Source organism: Danio rerio, chromosome 5 (assembly GCF_052040795.2).
Source record: "Danio rerio strain M-AB ecotype USA chromosome 5, GRCz13ab, whole genome shotgun sequence".
Taxonomy (NCBI): Eukaryota; Metazoa; Chordata; class Actinopteri; order Cypriniformes; family Danionidae; genus Danio; species Danio rerio.
In genome coordinates this window covers 71,539,576-71,559,808 of record NC_141025.1, presented here as the reverse complement: position 1 = coordinate 71,559,808, position 20,233 = coordinate 71,539,576, and the positions used below count along the sequence as shown (strand labels likewise).

Here is a 20,233-nt window from a genome sequence, read left to right as displayed (position 1 = left end):
AAAAAAAAAATCCTGTTTGCCTTAATTTTTTAAACTGAATCAAATTAGCCTTATGAGTCCATTAAACTTAAATTATGTTAAACTGAATAATTAAGTTAGAACATGATTAACTTAGTTTAATAAATAACATTGTACTAAAAACATATGCTGTCATGACTAATTGCTCATATATATTTTTTACAGTGCATTTACTGTTATTTAAAAATACATAGACTGTTAAAAATGTTTTTTTTAATTTTTGTTTACAGTTTACCTTAATTCCATTTAAATTCTTTATTAATATTTAAAATGTAAATTTTTTTAAAACAAAATTGGTTCACCAATGACATTTAACAAAATTTATATTGTTCAAGTTTGTAACCTTTAGAAGATACTTCAAGTAAAGATAAATTATTTCTATTATTTTAATTTCATGTTATCATAATCATGCATGCGAACAAGAGATGTTTAGTTCATATTATATCAAAAATATGTCTGTTAACATTTTTTTCTTCGAAAGTCTTATTTGTTAAAAGCATGTTATAAAAGCAGTTTTACATTTTTTAAAGACCATTTTAAGGACAAAATCATTTGCCTCTTTCAGCTATATATTTTTAGATAGTCTACAGAACAACCATCACTATACAATATCTTGCCTAATTATTCTAACCTGCCTAGTTAACCTAATTAACCCAGTTAAGCCTTTAATTGTCACTTTAAGCTGTATAGAAGTGTCTTGAAAAATATCTAGTCAAATATTATTTACTGTCATCATGGCATCAAAGATAAAAGAAATCAGTTACTAGGAATGAGTTAATCAAACTATTATGTTTAGAAATGTGTTTAAAAAAACCTTCTCTCCGTTAAACAGAAATTAGGGAAAAAAAGATAAACGGGGGCTAATAATTATTTATTATTATTATTAATAATTTATTATTTTTACAATATTACATTTTTGTTTATTCTTTATCAGGCTACATTAATTCTATCTAAATACTTTATTAATAAATTATTTATTAATAAAAAACAAAAATCTTTTGGTTTTAATTTTTTAATTTTTAATTAAATTGGTCCACCAATGTTTCCAAAATGTTCCACCATTATTTTCTTTACCTTCAGAAGATACTTAAAGTACATTTCTGTCATTTTAAAATGGACAAAAAAATCTATTAGAATATTAAAGATTATTGACATTTTTTATTATTTTTATTTGAACTCATTTATGGAAGCCTTAAGAACAGGGAAGATATACTTGTGGATTTTTTTGAAAACCTAAAACATAACTTTGGTCTGAAGGGTAAAACCAAAACTAAGCTTCAGTTATTATTATTAGTAGGAGTAGTAATAATAGTAGTAGTATTGTTGTTGTCTATATTGTGGTAGTAGCTAAACACAAGTGCTGCCAAGAAAGAAGTACAGTATATTTCATCTTGATGATAGTTTAATGTACACAAACATTTTAAATATTTTTTCAGTCATTAAATTATTTTAAGGTGGAAAATTAAACAAAGCATAATTCTCACAAACAAATCATGTCAAATCTCACCCAATAAAAATAATAAAATAATAAAAAATTACTTATTTCACATAGAAAAAAATGTATTCTGAAACATGTAATGCAACATACTGTGTATTAAATGACTAAGCCCAATTTGTTTTAAATGGGTTACTGCTTTAAAATGAATACTAAGGAACAAATTCATTTTAATGCTGGGCAAATATTAATTGTGATCAATCATATATATATATATATATATATATATATATATATATATATATATATATATATATATATATATATATATATATATATATATATATATATATATATATATTCAATCATTTATTTTCATTTTGGCTTAGTTCCTTTATTAATCAGGGGTTGTCATAACGGATTGAACCGCCACCTTATCCAGCACGTTTTACGCAGCCGATACCCTTCCCGCCACAACCCAACAATGGGAAACACCCATACACTCTTGCATTCACAAACATACACTACAGCCAATTTAGCTTATTTAATTCATCTATAGCGCATGTCTTTGGTCTGTGGAGGAAACCAGAGCACCTGGAGAAAACCCACGTGAACACAAGGAGAACAAGCTAACTCCACACAGAAATGCCAACTGACCCAAGCCAGGGCTCGAACCAGCAACCTTCTTGCTATGAGGTGATCATGCTACCTAATTCACCACTGTGATGCCTAATTTGTATTGTATACAAACATAATAAATGTTCACAGCACACACACACACACACACACACACACACACACACACACACACACACACACACACACACGCAAACACGTTATCTTAAAACAAACTTTTAATTTGGATTAATTGCGATAAATTTATGCCCAGCACAATTTTTTTAAAATAAAATGTTAAATTATTATTTTTAAATGTATTTAATAATTTTCCAAACGGTGATATGCATTATGTTCCCATCATTACTCCAATAAAAGTATTTTTAATTCATTAGATTAAACAAATATAGCTATTACTTTATAAAAAACATAAATCAGGAGGTACTACAGGCATCGCAGCCAATACTTTTCACATTTAAGTGATGAGATTGTGTTTTTTTTTAATTCAATTACTCTTTTAATTTTCATTAAAAGTGGTATTTAAGCAAAATCTACTCAAATGTCATAAACAAAAACCACAAAATAGGAAAAAATAAGGGTCCTAAATACATTTATATTCTTCAAGCAAAATATAATTCATGAAAAGAATGAATTATGACCTGGATTCACTCCAAAACAAGAGATTAAAAGTATGAAAGTGTCCTCAAAGACTTGTCCTTTATGTTAAAAGTGCAAATGATTTAGTGCTAATATTGTGTCATCCAAAAGAAGGCTGAAAATCTCTTCAGTCAGATGCATTTTCACAGTGTACTGGTCTGTTCTGTAGTCTAGCCAACGTCTCTCCTCATTATGGAGTTCCTGAATCTAGAACAAAGGCAAAATGAGATGTTTTCAACTCTACGGTTCAATCTTTTCGCACTGAAAACCACTAATTTCATGAGCAAGCATATTATTATAGGAGTGCCTTTACACACACCAGTATAAAGTCCACTCTGTCTCTCTTGGCGTACCAGTATTTGCACAGTTTTTGGAGCATCTCTGTCATCTGTTGCTCATTTCGCTCTAAATTCAGAAGTTTCTGGATCTCTTTTCTCACTACAGCCTGATATAAAGAAATGATTAACACAATGCAAGTGCTCAGTGCATATAGAAATCCATGGAAATATATGTACATTACATATACTGTATGAAATATTGTTGTTGTTTGGATTTTGCACATAAATTATTTGTCATATCCAGTATGCAACCTATATTTCAAAGTATTGCAAAAATGGAGGATTACATACATTTTTTCAACCATTAGAATTACAAATATGTTCAAATATATTATATAGTGTGTTTATACATGAACACTTATATTAATGGTATGTATATGAGCACAATCACACAAGTAGCAGTGCAATATGACTGTATATCAGCACTGAGTCGAGTGCTTCAGTGTCCCACCAGTGCTGATATACAGCCTTATCGCACTACTACTCGTGTGATATTGCTATTGTGATATTGTGTGTGTGTGTTTATATATATATATATATATATATATATATATATATATATATATATATATATATATATATATATATATATATATATATATATATATATATATATATTACCGGCCACTTTACTAGGTACACCTTACTAGTACCGGGTTGGACCCTCATTTGCCTTCAGAACTGCCTTAATCCTTTGTGGCATAGATTCAACAAGGTACTGGAAACATTCCTCAGAGATTTTGGTCCATATTGACATGATAGCATGATGCAGTTACTGCAGATCTGTCGGCTGCACATCCATGATGCGAATCTCCTGCTCCACCACATCCTGCTCTATCGGATTGAGCTCTGGTGACTCTGGAGGTCATTTGAGTACAGCGAACTCACTGTCATGTTCAAGAAACCAGTCTAAGATGATTCACGCTTTATGACATGGTGTGTTATCGTGCTGGATGTAGCCGCCAGAAGATGTGGTCATAAAGGGATGGACATGGTCAGCACCAATACTCAAGTAGGCTGTGGTGTTGACACGATGTCCAATTGGTACAAATTGACAGGAGTCTGACAGGACTCCAGTCAGCCAGTCAGCTTAAAGGTTGGACGTGCTATGTGTTCAGAGATGCTCTTCTGCATTCCTCAGTTGTAACGAGTGGTTATTTGAGTTACTGTTGCCTTTCTATCAGCTCAAACCAGTCAGGCCATTCTCCTCTGACCTCTGGCATCAACAAGGTATGTGTGCCCACAGAACTGCCGCTCACTGGATATTTTCTCTTTTTCGGTCCATTCTCTGTGGACCCTAGTGATGGTTGTGCGTGAAAATCCCAATAGATCAACAGTTTCTGAAATACTCAGACCAGCCCGTCTGGCACCAACAACCATGCCACGTTCAAAGTCAATTAAATCACATTTCTTTCCCTTTCTGATACTCGATTTAAACAGCAGCAGATCGTCTTGTCCATGTCTACATGCCTAGTTGCATTGCGTTGCAGCCATGTGATTGGCTGATTAGAAATTTGTGTTAACGAGCAGTTGGACAGGTGTACCTAATAAAGTGGCTGGTGAGTGTATATATGTTTACTGTAGATTTCTAAATGGGAAATATTTTGTGCTCAGAAGTACCTACATCAAAATGTATAAAACAGTATGTCTTTTACCTTTAAAAATGTGACTGAAACTGTACTTGATCGCAGAGCTGAAACAACAGATGGATCATGTATATTCTCTGTAGATTGTTTTGTCCATAATAGATCACCCAAAATCTCATGAAGAACATCAGACGTTAACTGGAAGATCACCTGCAGTATACAGTGAATAAGGTTTAGATTCAAGTTTAGTTTCTCTCTATTAGACATTAGTTAGACACACACTACTACACTAACCTGTCGATAACGTTTGCGGCTGTCATCGTCTAATAGATAGCTTGGTGTTTCATAAAGGTCAAGAGTGTCTTCATTTGCTTGGCTGTATAGAATCTCTACTGAAGCGTCCACTAATCTGTACACAATGCTGTCTTCATGGGGCGCCACTTTTATCTTTGCTGGCGTTTCCGTTTGGACCTGATGCCATTGCTCCAAGACACATGGCATAAAATAGCCATCCTCACCTTGTCTAACATCCTGGATATCAAAAAAAAGTAAAGTCCATTAATACACTTCACTTTCTTTGGAAATAGACAAATTTTACAAGTCGCCTAGAGGTAAACAGTCGAGTTTTACCATGTTTGAATCCATTCAGCTAATCTCCGAGTCTAGCAGAAGCACTTTTAGCTTAGCTTAGCGTAGATCATTGAATCGGATAAGACCATTAGCATCTCATTTAAAAAATAAAAAAAAAGACTTTTGATAATTTTCTTATTTAAAGCTTGACACTTCTGTATGTACATTGTGCACTAAGGACATCCCAAGTCTCCCGGAAGTTCCGGGAGTCACCCGCAAATGCACAGTGACTCCCAGATGCCTGCAAAGGAATGATAATTTCCCGTAAATCGCACGTCTCCCGCTCGGCCCTCAGATACGTCGCACACCCCTCTACACCGCATTTCTCCCAGCACATCTGGCACGCACACGCCCCCACCGCTCTTCAGATCCGTTGCACACACCCCTCCCCTACAGGGACCCACTTCTCCGCAACCTCCCGCAAATCATCTCTGTCTCCCCCGGAAATGACTTTTCCCAACTTGGGATGTCTGGTGCTCTGGGTCAAGGTTAAAAATTAAACATTGTAGCATTGTTCAGCCGTTTTAGGTTCATCAGACCAAGTGCTCTGAAACAAACAAGCTGAAAAGAACCAAAAAGCAGTCACGTGACAACATTCACATCAATCGTTGACAAGACAAATTTGCTAGCCTCCTAAATTTGCTAAAAACTGCATTTTGATTGGTCAGAATTAACAGGCGGAAAACTCACATGTACAACACACAAAAGAAAACAAACAGTGAGGGGAAAATCAGCAGGCAGTATGGACCACAACCCCACGTTTAAACCTGCCATACTTGTGGTAAAGTATCTAAAAACCCTTTTTTCATCCCAGAATGCATGTCACAGCTGACTACAGCAGCTGGTTCATTCCTAAAACACAATGTACTTTTTTCACTTGGGTCGGTTTGAGGTCGGTCTCACCTCAAACCATTCCAGGGTTTTTGTTTCAGTTCATTTTGTGCAGGTGTAAAAGCCACAATCACTAAAAGTGGACCGAACAAGCATACCGAGACGTGCTTGAAAAGGTGGTCTCGGTATGCTTGGTTAGTCCAATTTTAAATGAGGCAGGTGTTAAAGTTGCTATTTTTTACGCCCATATTGAACTATAATCTCAAGTCTAGCGAAATGATCAAGGAACTTTGTTGCTGTACCATGGCTGCAGCAGGCACAATGATATTACACAGCACTGTTACCTAGGCTGTTTCTCAATATGCGTTCTTCAGCGATCTTGTGTCCTCGTGTAACGTCATCATCGACCGCCAAAGTTTAGTTCCAAAACTCAAGACCACAAGAACGGAGGATACATGAAAGTTCCCGGATGTGTTTTTGGTATTGAGGATGCACCACCGATACAGACTTGAGCGAAAAACTCGCTCGAGAAGTCCCAGAAGTCATTGTGGCCAGATAAAGGAGGTGGAAATTGCAGCATTTTATATGGATTTATTATTAAAGTTCAGAGATATAACTTATTTATCTCAGGAGTTTCTCTAAACGAGATGGTGAAAGTAAACATTAACATGAACATCTTAATAAAGCAATAAACACATTAAGGGTGTTTATTTGCTGAAATTCCTATTAAAATCTGTTTAATTGTATTGTGCAAAGTATATTTGTAAGGTTTTTGTGCATTGAAATATACATTGAAAAGGAAAAATAAATAATAAATCGTTGTATAAATGCTGTAATTTTTACATTAGGCGCCAATAGCCTAGTGGTTAACTGCGCTGATATACAGCACCATAGTGCTCACAGTGAGCAGGGGCATTGCTAAACCCCTGTTACCGGGGCACATGCCCCAGCAAAAATCGCCAGTGCCCCAGTAAATGCTTTGAGAAATGATTTACTTTATATGCAAGTGTATTTATGCAAGAGTTGTAATACGAGAATAAAAAAGTTATTCTCTATGTGCAGCGAAACACTGATGAAAGCAATGTAGTTTAATCAAAAAGCAAACTGAGCATGTGCGCAGAAAACAAAAAAAAAAAACCCGCGCGCCTCACGCACACGCTCCTGCTTGATGCTGATGCGCTGCTCTGCTCCGGTTGGACCGGTTGTGAACATGCACGCCGAAAAAATAGCTGGGCCACTCATGCGTTATAAAACCAGCTTTACCAGCACGCAGTGAGTTTTGCAAATCGACAAAAGAACGTTTAAATAATATGATGGTGATCTTATTTATAATGCATGACTCCTGATAGATTTTCTTTTGGTATGATGCAGAAAGAAGGGATGAAGTCAGGGAGGTTAAACTTAATAAACCTAATTCTCGGCCATGAGTCGGGTCTAAGACAACAAACAACAGACAATTCTATAAAGCATCTTTTCTTGTATTCTATTAAATTGTCTATAGAATTTTATTCTAATAAAACAAATATTCATGCAAAAGATTTATTAAATTATCCAAGGATCACTCCAGTTATGTCTTTACATTGTCTTTAGAAGTTGCATTTAGGATTATTTCTGTTATTTATTTAGAATATTAATTGTTTTAATAACATTAGCACTGTTGTTTATTTATAATAATGTTTTTTGTTTTAGAATGTATATATATATATATATATACACATGTTTATTTATTTATATTTTTTGGAGCGGGTGCTGTGCCCAAGTAGAGCTTTATGTCTAGCAACACCTCTGACGGTGACCCAAGTTTGATTTCTAGCTCGAGGTCCTCTGCTGATCCTTAAAAAACCAAAAAAAATTTCTAAAAAATAATTAATAAAAAAAACGCTCTTCCGAGGTGACCTGGCATGACCGGTCTTCACAAGCACACAAGTCTGTTCTCTGCGGAATGAAGAAACAGCTCTAGTTACCTAGCTGAGGACTATTTTCAGGTATTGCATAATATCACTTCACTTGATGCAGCCATGATATGACAGCAAAGTTCCTTGATTATTGACCTAAGATCAGCTGAATTTGGTTTAAAAATGGCAAAACTAGCCTATTTAAAAAAAACAATAATAACAGTAAAATACAAATACAGAGTACATACATAGATACTATTTTACTGTATCTTTATTAAATCTGTTTTGCAGCTTTTTTTGCGACTTACGATGTCTGTAGATTTAATTCTTTGTCTCTTTTTGGTATCTTGTGCACAGTCTTCTCCATCTTTATCCAGATCTTCTGTCAGCTTAGCATCCACATGACACCTATTTTCCCCATTATGATAGAGCTTAACGGTGGTCTACAAAAAAAAAAAAAATAGATGTTTAGTTAGAGATGCAGTTCTGTTATATGATAAACAGATAAATAAGTTTTTACTTTTAATTTCTTAAAATAGAATTCATGCTGAAGGAAATCTTTAAAAATATACAAATTAAGTCTATCTTTTAAGCCCTCCTTTGATTTATCTTTCTTTTTTAAACATTTCCCAAATTATGTTTAACAGAGCAAGGAATTTTTTACAGTATTTCCTACATTTTTTTTTTTTTTGTTCTGGGAAAAATCTTATTTGTTTAATCTGTTTAATTTTTAAAAAAACATTTTATAGTTAATATCATGAGCCCCCTTAAGCAATATTTTTTTTTCAATTGTCTACAGAACAACCCATCGTTATACAATGATTTTCCAAATTACCTTAACTTGCCTAATTAACCTAGTTATGCTTTTAAAATGCACTTAAAGCTGAATACTAGTATCTTGAAAATATCTAGTAAAACGTTATTTACTGTCATAATGGCTGTCAAGGTCACCAACGATCTAGCCTGTGCAGATCGCTGGAGAACTACATAGATGCCACTTTAATGAACTGCAACTCTCAGAACTCTTTGCACACACACACCAGTTCCCGATTCCCCCTGATTACACACACACAGCTGGAGTATCATGATGGCTTGATAACCTGAACTATAAATACACCTCACTCACACATACACTTTACTGAGTCTTGTAAACTGTGAGCATGAAGAAGTGTGTCCTTGAGTTGCCTTGCTGTGTTTTTGACCTTTGCTTTGTTTTGTTGTTTATGTTGTTTTGCTGACTTTCCTGTACTCTGACTACGCTTTGGATTTCCTACATGCTCCTGTCTGTCCCTGTTTTAACCTTCGCCTGCCTGTAGTGGTGAAACGTTTTGAAACTCAACTTTACAGTGACGCCTAGTGGTCATTATTATGTATTGCTCTGGAACAGCTTTAGCAAAAAAATAGATATGTAAATTAAGGAATTAAAATTAAAAAAATTATTAAAATACATCAAGTCATAATTTCTGAGTATTTGTACAAGTCGAGATTTGAACTCTGGCCATTTGTAGCATAGTTACTCTGTGCACACGTACAGTCCACTAGACTACATGAGATCGAATTTTTTCCGACCCTGTCAGTCAAACGCAGATTTGCCAGGTCTCGAAAACGCTTTTGAAGCGCTTTTGAAATGACAGACACTTTGAATTGCTTTAGTCACATGACCTGGTGTTTCGAAACACTTTAGTCACGTGACCTGAGTGTTTTGAAACACCTTAGTCATGTGACCTGGGTGTTTTGGATCATGCTTCGGTGCAGTGTTTCAAAACACTTGTGCTTCGGGATTTCGACACTGTGTCAAAAAATTAGTTTCATGTCAGCGATCCTTACTTGACTTGCCTTGCTTTTAACCTTTGCTTTGTTTTTTTGTTTATGTTGTTTTGCTGCCAGTCGAGACCATTCGCCTGTACTCTGACTACACTTTGGATTACCTACATGCTCCAGTGCCACTGCTTAATTGCTTAATTTGTAAATTGCAATGTCCCTGAACAGATCAGGGTAACTGATCCGGCATGTTACCAGAGGAGGGAGAGTAGTCGCGGACGAAAGTGAAGAGCGAGGGTTGGGGAGTCACAGAAGAAAGTGAAAAGCAGGGTGGGACAGGGAGTATCGCGGATGAACGTAAGGAGGGTTGGGTAGTCACAAAAGAAAGTGAAGAGCGGGGCAGGGGGGGAGTATTGAAAACGAACGTGAAGAGGGATGGGGAGCCACAGAAGAAAGTGAAGACTGGGGTGGGGCGGGGATGCGTGTGAGGAGGGAGATCAGTAAAATGAGGTGCCGGCTTGTTCCGGCACAAATTAAGCCCTGCTAGGGGTTAAATTATTCAGGAGGCCCAATGACTTCAACTGTATATTTTTTACTTTTTAAACACTTCAAACTTTTTACTGTAATTTTCTGAATTTGTTGGATTGTTGATTGAATTCTCTTTTAGTCATTAAACTTATATATCTCACTCCACACCACCCACATACTCTGCTTGAGACCGGATAACTGAAAACAAGTGGTTATTATTACCAAGTGGAAACAGAGCCTTATGGATTTCTAATGACATCAAAGTAAATAAACGAGGACAGCATTTTCATCCCTTTAAAAGCTTGCATTGCTTACTCTTTTCAATGCCATTTCAGAAGGATGTGAAAGATTTCTCACACCAATTGATGTGCCATCATGAGTTTCCTCTTGGCTTCTGTGTATGGTGTCAACAGGCATGGTCTCATCTCTATTAAAACAATGACTACATCCTTTTTGTCCATCTGCTCCTAATGTGTCCTTCAGCAGTTTATCTTGCTTAGTGCAAGTCAGTTCCTCATCTGAAAATGGATCTTCATCAACCCCAGTCTCTACATCACTACCATGTTCTCTGTGTATGTCCTCCGCTCTGACCAATACACCATGGCTTTTTTCACAACTAAAGTATTTCACACCTCGAAAGGTTCCATTGTGGTTTCCACAAGGGTCATCCAAAGCCACACCAGCCCAAAAACCAGTCGCGAACGCTGCAAGGCCTTTATACTTCAGCACACCTGCTCTAGAGTTACACACAACAACTCTGTCTCCAATCCGAAAGGAGGACAACGGATCTGATGTTTCATGTCTCAGATCTTCAGCGAGTGAGCTAGTGTGATCTGAACAATTGTTTTCATCTGCATCCTCATTTGTATCATCGTTTTCCTGTTTTTCCCTGGTAGAGCACAGACTTTGAGGCTCTTTTATTTGCCGAGCGAAGTCCACAGGGAGAGGTGGGAGGTTCTCGCTGTTAATAGAGAGATCTTCCGCAGAATCTGCCGGTGCTTGATCTTCACTCGTCCATGTGATGATCTCAAAGGCAGGAGGATAACCGTAGCTGTCAAGTCCTCCTCCGTTAGCAGACGGCGGAAGTTCTGCACTTCCGTAGGACAAAACCTCATCTACGGGAGAGAGAATTTCTGACAGGGTCGACTCTATGGTTGGTTGTCTTTCAAAATGTGATCGTCCTTCTTGTTTATTGTGATGAGATTCAGCAAAAACCAAACAGCAACTATTTGCTTGAAGAGCTTCGTTCTTTTCTTCATCAAGAAAGTCTTCTTCAGACCAACCGAGGGCTTGGTCACTATGAAACGAAACGACTTCTGACTTCTCGTCTATTTCAGACAGACTGACGTCACAAGACGGACTATCCTCTGCCTTTCTGATTTCCGCACTTACTGCTTCCAGAATCAAGCTCTCGATGAGCGGATTGTCTTTGGCTGTGTCGTTTGTGCATGTGTTTTGCTCATTGGTTTTGGAGTATGAAAGACATGAGCTCCACTGCCCCTTGTCGAATATATTATGATTGTTGTTCAGTGCCAGCACACTGTGCAGTCGCTGGTTATTCTGGACGTTTAGAGTTGTGGTGTCTGCTGTTGCGCTGCCATTTACTACAATCATTGTCTTTATGTCCTCTTTATGATGGCTCTTTCTAGAGTCCAATTGGAGATCCTCTTTCTTGTCAGATGACATTCTGGGGGCTCTGTGTGAGTCTGGCTCACAGTTGAGTGTGAATTGCTGGATATTTAATACTGGCTTCATTGGTGTTTTAGATGAAGGCTGTGGTCTCTCTCTCTTGTGTGAGCAGGTGTCCTCGTAAAACCCTTGTTTCTTCCTCTGAGCGTCTTCTTCTGAAAACAAGATACAATGGTTATTGTCTATTATAGATGTAAATGGCTATAAATGTTAAATTAATCATACTAATATTAGTTTAGAGCAGAACAGTGGCTCAGTGGTTAGCACTGTGGCCTCGCAGTAAAAAGGTTGCTGGTTTGAGTCTCGGCTGGGCCAGTTGGCATGTTCTCCCTATGTTGGTGTGGGTTTCCTTTGAGTGCTCCGGTTTCACCCACAGTCCAAAGACATGCGCTATAGGTGAATTGAATAAACTAAATTGGCAGTAGTTTATGAGTGTGTGTGAATGCGAGAGTGTATGGTTGTCAGTTCAACCCCTGATAAATAAGGGACTAAGCTAAAGGAAATTTCTCTTACAAGGCCCAAGCAAACAAAAACACTACACCAAATTTAAAGGTGCAGTAGGTGATTTGCCACAATGCTACATGTTAGCCTTAATCTCAGAAACACAGTCCCTCCCCTGCAGTCCAAAGCCACGCCTCCTGGAAACACGAGTGTGCGCACCTTAAAGATGACAGCAGAACCTTCTCTGTTGTGTTGAGCTAAAGCTAAAGCTTGGGCAGGAATTCACTTATTACTACTAAGCCATACATGCTATTTCAAAACGAATATTTAGAGTAGCGGCAGGGCCGGAGTGGGACTCCTTTTCAGCCCTGGAGTTTCAAGCCTCAGACCGGCCCACCTCAGTTCAAGACTGACAATATTAAAATAAGGTAATTTCAAATTCAGTTTCTTATTACACTATCACGTCTTTTTTTGAGTAAACAGCTGCTTTAGAACTTCAAATGTTCAACAACCCTAACAGTATTATATGTCTTAACAATAAAAATGAAATAAAAAATTACTCAGATGAGGATCAAACCTGGGTCGGTGGCATCGTGACCTAACGTGCTAACCACTCGACCACAACAGCTGTACAGTAAGAGGTGCGAGGCTGCGAGAAAATAGATAAAAAGAGCAGGGCTGTGGTAAAATAATGAATAAGAAGACTGTGGTCAAGTAAATAAATACATTAATTTAAAAAGTGAGACTTCTGAGAGCAACAGATTCTGGAGCTAGGGACACCGGCCCTCGCGGCCAAAAAACGGACCGGCCCACCGGGAATTCTCCCGGTCCTCCCGATCAGCCAATCTGGGTCTGAGTAGCGGTAAACAATATAGGGAGCGTGTCACAGGTATTCATTGTTCAAAAATGAACCAATATGAAAGTAAAACCAATATCACCGCAGTAAAGCAAGCTAGGCGGAATAGCGCTATTTACTGATGTCTTGTTGTTAAACTAAATAAAATCTACATTATCGATGCTGTAAAAGTCCCTTATGAAACTGAAAATAGTCACATCAATCTTTCACCGGAAGATTTCAGTGGCTGAACAACACTTCTGTGCATGTAACCCATTCATAACAACACAATCTACATCAGCTCTGCGTGCCAAAAATAGTTCTAGAACATAACATTACATGTCTAAAAGAAATACTTCTGCCATGGTGTCGTCCTTCCTCCAGCATGCAAAAGTAACTCCAATATTGATTCAGGATTTTAAAAAAAGTTTTGATTCAGCATGTTTTTACTGCTTGCTCTCTCTCATGAACGGGCAGCATGTGTATGCACAAACGGCAGAGCTGCATACAAACAGGTGCGCACTAGTTCAAATCTGCATTTGCTGACAGATAGTTTGAGCTACTTATCGGAATTATGGGATTTAGGCCCGACTCTATTTTGGTTGGATGAACATTTTTTAGTCTTATACCTCACCCAGAATATAAAAATACATATAAATACATTTAAATCATTTACTTTAATCAGTACTATTGAGAAGAGAATTTCAACCAGCACAACAAAAAAAATTTCTGAAGACAATCACCTACTGCACCTTTAATGTATATTCTTAATTCTGTTTCTAATATTTCCCATGTGCTGTTCGACTGATTTTTTTTTTATTTAAGTGATTTTGTATTTAGCATAATGACTGTATTTAATATTTTTTCTAGTTATTTAGAAACATGCTAATAAGCTAAAAGTGCAATTAAATTGTTTAATGTTAATTAGGCAAATTAGATAAATAGGAATTCACTGGTCAACAGCATTTGCTCTGTTGACAATTTGTTCTTGAATAGTGAAAGCAAATTTCTCAAAAGATATAATAATATTGACATTAAAATGTATTGACCAGTTTTTCAATTGAATTCTTTCAGTATTTTTTATTTCAGTCAAAACTAAATAGGAAATACTGTGGATCTGAAATCTGAATTTAATATTAAACAAATATTTAATAACAAATATTATTTATACAAATATATGAAGAAAAAAATATATATATATATTTATATATATATATATATATTTTTTATATATTGAAAAATTCACTAGGCATAAACATATTTAATAATGTATCATTAAATATTTATTTGAATAGTTTTAATCACACATTACATTTATAAATTATTGATATTTATTTAGTCATTTTCTTTCGGCTTAGTCCCTTTATTTATCAGGGGTCGCCACAGCAAAATGAACCTCCAACTTATCCAGCATATGTTTTACAAAGCAGATGACTTTCCAGCTGCAACCCAGTACTGGGAAACATCTATAGACCCTCATACACACATACAGTACGGCCAATTTAGTTAATCCGATTCACCTATAGCACAGGTCTTTGGACCGTGGAGAAAACTAAAGCACCCGGAGGAAGCTGGCAACAACACGGGGAGAACATTCAAACTTCAGACAGAAATGCCAACTGATCCAGCCGGCACTTAAACCAGGGACTTTCTTGTTGTGAGGTGACAGTGCTAACCACTGAGCCACTGTCTTACTGATTCTTGATATAAATATATTTAAAATAATATATATAAAACCAAGGAGGGCTGAATATTTCTGAGAATTTTGCTTCATGTTTTCCAGTTTACATCGCTTCTGTACGGTCATATGGTATAAATGCCACAGTCAATCAGTATGGGCATTGAGTCACTCTGCCAACAGCATGAGTCAGCAGAAACCCGACATACAGTAAATCAGCACTCACAATGAATTGCAGTCCTCTCAATAACAACAGAAAGACATCTATCAAATTGAAAGAGTAAAATCAGACGACATGATGTCTGACTGCCTGAAATGAAAGATGAATCCTGACAGTCCCTTCTAGTAGTGTTTTTAATGCCCAAAAAGCAAGCCTATAAAGACCTGCTCAACCCAAGCACGATTACTATAAATAAATAACAATAAATATATTTGCATCCACTCGGAAGCATGAAAAATATTTTTTTGTTTTACTTTTCATTTAGCATTATCCCTTTGTAGCCAGCAGATGTCCTCAGAGTGCTACTAGCGAATCTGACCAGTGAATCAAGCTCGTGTAATCAATCAAAGTTAAGTAATCAAACAAATTTAGTGATCTCAATCAGTTTAGAGGACGAAAGACCAACACAAACAATTTTCCCCAAAGGAAGCAACACAAAGATGCTGAAACTAGCACTGGATACCTGAGGTAGTTTTATTTGTATACTTTAATTTGCTAGCCTGGCTTACATGACTTCAATGTATTTGTATAATTTTTTCCCATGGTATAACCAAGTGTTTTCTAGATAGTCATTGGCATAATTAAAGTCATCATCTTTAATTAATCTTTGAAAAGGGGGTTTAACATTAAGTTAAATGAACTTCTCCACAATCTCATCATCTGTGACTCTAAATTTGTACAAGCTTTTTATATTTCAATGAGTTTCTGATTGTCAGGGGTTTATCTATTATTAGCTGGAAATAAATAAATCCTGGCTCATTCTGAATATGTACCCCTATATACATTTCTGGAGAGTGCCAAATACATCCCAGGAGGTACATTTTTTGCAGTTTTGTTTTCGCGAATCCACCAGAAGCCGATGTGTACGCTTTTTAAGATCTAAAAATTATTTCGTGAATGCCACTTGCTATTTATAACTAATTTCGAGAGGATCACAAGCTTATGATTGCTTGGAGCCGGTCTCACATTATGAAATTTAATTCAATTCAATTCAGCTATATTTGTATAGCGCTTTTACAATGTAGATTGTGTCAAAGTAGCTTCACATAAATGGTCATAGTAACTGGATCAGGGTAGTTCAGTTTTTAGTGTTTAAGTTCAGTTCAGTTTAGCTCAGTTCAGTGTGGTTTGATTTATGATTTATGATTTATCAATCAGACGATTCCTAAGCCACTATAATAACCCTAAGTTCCATATAACAGCCATCTTCGTTTTGAAGAATCCACTCTTCCACCCCTACTTCTCCTCCTTTTCTAGATGGGTGGCATAGTGGCCCAATAGTTAGCACACAGCAAGAACGTCACTGGTTCTAGTCCCTACCAAGCCAGCTAACGTTTCTGTGCGGAGTTTACACGCTCTCCCAATGCACACGTGGATTTTCCCCTGGGTTCCCCGGTTTCCCCCCATCGTCCAAAAACATGCAACTTAAATTTATCGACTAATCCTTATCGGCACTATAGACATGCTCCTAGTAATTAGTTATCTCTTAAGAGCAATTGATATCTGTTTATTAGCTACTACTGCAGGGGAGTTCTTGAGATCTACCTGAGCTCAAACTCACCTCTCGCCTTGCAAACGAGAGGGAGCCCCGAGCTCGAGGATCTTATGAGCTCAGGGCTCTCTCTCGGGACAGGATGCCAGACGAGCTTCACAATCAATCAATAGCTAAGTGTGAACTCTTGAAATTTAGAACGATTTTTGTTCGTTGTTGTTACAGTATTTATTTTAAATAATTGTGCTTGGTGTTTACAGTCATTTTGTACTTATGCTCTCAGTACATTATATTTATCTCTGCTTGTTTGTGATCTACAGTTATTTTCGGTATAAATATATCTGTTAGTTAACAGTATCTGTATTTTGTGATTCACAAATGTTTTCCACAAATTTGCGGGTGTGAATTGCATTATGGGATCTTGATCTCTGCTCTATTAATTTTTGATGTTGAAAATGGATATTTCTCTGTCCGTTGGAGCTTTTGTTGCACTCTTGCTGTAATTTACACTATGTATTAGATCATTCTCTATGTGTCCATGTAAAACTTCAAAATAAAAAAGGAAGAAAGTTAATAAACCAAAACAGGAAATCATCTACCCACCAATAACCTCAGGTCCTGTTTTCAAAGGCTTCACGGAGTCACACTGCCATGAAGGGTTTTCTCCTTCAGTCTTGGTGATTCTTTCAGGACCGATGAGGTGAAGATGAGCCTGCTTCTGTTGGCTGTACCTGTGAGACGGACTGATGGTTGGAGGATTGTTTGATTCCTGCTCCACAAATTCCACTTGGTTCCTCTTCCTTCCTAAAGTCCACACTTCATCTGATGACAATAACCTCCTCAAACCTGCCTTACTCAACAAGCTGAGGAAATTAACATTTTAGATTACTTTTTGTTTTACAAATATTGTATTATATGAACATTTTTTCACCTAAATTGCAGTTTATTTTTTAAGACACATTTTTTTATTTGTGGAAGCTGTAAAACTCTTTTGTGGAAACTTTTTTCAACATTAATTCTTGAAATAAAATATTACAGCCAATATTATAAACAATCATTTTAGAATTATTTGTAGCATTATTTTTGTTAAATATTACCCCAAACCCTTAACACCCCAAACCTTTAACACTTCATTTATGAGCATCACATGTTTCCTGAGCACCAAATCAACATGATCATTCTATTATTCATTCTGAATACGTACCTCTATATACATTTCTGGAGAGTGCCAAATACGTCCCAGGAGCTACATTTTTTTTGCAGTTTTTATTTTTTCAATTCCACCAAAGGCTGCTGTGTACGCTTTTTCAGATCTTAAACTTCTCTTGCAAGTGCCAATCGAGCCTGCTGTTCTTACTTAAATCCACCAGAGACCGATGTCGACAGACTGACTGAATGACCGATCGACTGACCCACCCTTCTCCTTCCCTAAACCCAATCAATAGTGTTTTTCAAAATTACAGATTTACCCGGCCACCCACTTCCCTAAACCCAAATCAAGCCTCGCCTGATTTTTACCTCGTCATCGTAGTCAACTCCTCTCTGTATCTTAAGTCCGCCAACGTACATGTAGAGCTAACTAAACAAACTGGTAACAGCGGGAAAGCCGTTCATATAAAGGTAAGCGGTAAGCTTGTAAGTGCGAAAAGGAATGGCGTCACACCCCCCCATAGCGTTTATTTAAAATACTTTACTTCTGACTACATAATTTGCGATCTCCAGACATGTATATAGGGCTGCGTTTTATGAATGAGCCTATGTTGTTATTATTATATAGTCCCTCAAGGATTTTTTAAGTTCAATGTTTCTTGAAATAATAAAATAAATACATATAAATAAATATATATATATATTTAAAAATATAAATAAATGTATATATATTTTAAATTCACAGTAAAACACAAAAACTGAAGCGAATAATGCCATACGTTTTGTAAATAAAAAATAATTACAAGTAAGTGAAAATAAGTACTTTAGGCCAAAAATATAACAAAGTATCTGCAAAATCCAAGTGGGACATAGATTCCCACAGATATATAGACTTTATAGACTTTTTAAAGAATCATTTTATTTATTTATTTATTTTTCTGATTTGAGCTTGGAAGGTGACTTTTGAAAACCTAGTAACTGATAACATTAGTTGTTCAAAATCTTGGACTAGTAGTATCAGTCATATATACATTATTTATTAATCTATAACTTCACTATGATACATTGTTTTGTTAAATAATATAAAAAGAAAACAATAAATCAAATTAAGCATCTCTTCTGAGATATTAGATCTAATCCAGTCTCTGTTCATTGTCATTGCTCAAAAAAAAAAACTATTTTGATTGCTTATTTTTGTGTAAACTATTGCCTTGGAGGGATAGTTCACTCAAAAATTAAATGTAATCAAAATTTACTCAACCTCAAGTGGTTCCAAACCTTTAAGAGTTTATTTCTTATGTTAAACAGAATACTTTGAAGAAACTTGACAACTTGTAACCCTGGACTTAGTGTACTACCATGGACTACAGACCATATAGGAAAGTCAAATACAATAATAGTCAATGGTTATAGATATCCCTGCTTAAAAAAAAAGACTTATTTTGTTGTTCAATGGAAGAAAGAAAGTCAAACAGGATTGAAACAAATAAAAGGTGAGTAAATGATGATAATGTTCATTCATTTTTCTTCGGCTTAGTCCCTTTATTCATCAGGGGTTGCCTGAGTGGAATAAACCGCCAACATATGTTTTACGCAGCGGATGCTCTTAAAGCTGCAACCCAGTACTAGGAAATGATGATATCACATTTGGGTAAAATATTTGGGTGAACTATCGCTTTAAGTCCTTGTTATACACTGTAAAAATATCTTATTAGTGGTTTTCTGTATTTTGTTATTCACGTTTTCATTTTCCTCCATTTATTGATGCTTTGAATTGTATTATGGGACCTTGATCTTTACTCCAACAGCTTTTGACCTTGAAAAGTTTCAAAAAGTGACTTTTGTTAACATTTTTAATAGTTTAAAGTGACATGTTTTCTCGGTTGGTGTACAAAAACCTTGTAATAAACCGCTATTTTCTGTTATTTCTCCATGTATTATTCCTTATAGCCTACATTATATACAAAAATGTCAACAAAAGCCACTTTGCTAAACTAGAGCTGAATTTTCAACATCAAAAGTCCACAGAGCAGAGATTGAGATCCCATAATGCAACTCACAACCGTACATAAACAGAAAACACTAAACATTACACAATACCTAACAGATTTATTTGAGTCTTACAGAGAACTAATGCCTACTCATGCAAACAGAGAGAGTGAAAGTGCGAGAATCAGAAAGAGAGAGAGAGCGGGAGAGATAAATGCTGTCCACCTACCCTGACCTATTCATGACTGGCATGCTGCCATCACAGTGGGTTTTAGTCGCGAGTAAGCAACCAGAAGAACAGTAGCCTGTCCTCCTTCAGGTCCCATGTGAGACGCTGCTGCCACTCCCCAAATACTGGATCGACTCGCAGCTGCAGTCGAGCAGTCATCCTGCATCTCTGTCTACAGCTTTGCCCTCTTTTTTATTCTCTTCAACTTCCTCCGGCT

The 20,233-nt window shown here is 36.3% G+C and overlaps 1 protein-coding gene across 6 annotated transcripts; it reads right to left on the bottom strand.

Annotated features, from left to right (window-relative positions):
• Positions 1 to 1,835: 1,835 nt before the first annotated feature.
• LOC101885857 (centrosome-associated protein 350) lies at positions 1,836 to 20,205 on the bottom strand. 6 transcript variants are annotated; one of them, XM_087254493.1, is made up of 8 exons: positions 20,017 to 20,205; positions 17,253 to 17,512; positions 10,610 to 12,138; positions 8,314 to 8,448; positions 4,944 to 5,180; positions 4,719 to 4,859; positions 3,045 to 3,170; positions 1,836 to 2,932 (listed from the first exon to the last, which is right to left on the bottom strand). In XM_087254493.1, the coding sequence occupies exons 1-8, from the start codon at positions 20,037 to 20,039 to the stop codon at positions 2,792 to 2,794; spliced, it is 2,592 nt and encodes an 863-aa protein (XP_087110619.1). In that variant the 5' UTR covers positions 20,040 to 20,205; the 3' UTR covers positions 1,836 to 2,791. The 6 variants fall into 6 exon arrangements, with proteins under 6 accessions (XP_087110619.1, XP_087110620.1, XP_087110621.1 ...); XM_087254494.1 differs by having other exon boundaries at positions 10,610 to 12,135; XM_087254495.1 differs by having other exon boundaries at positions 17,253 to 17,380.
• Between the last annotated feature and the right edge of the window lie 28 nt (positions 20,206 to 20,233).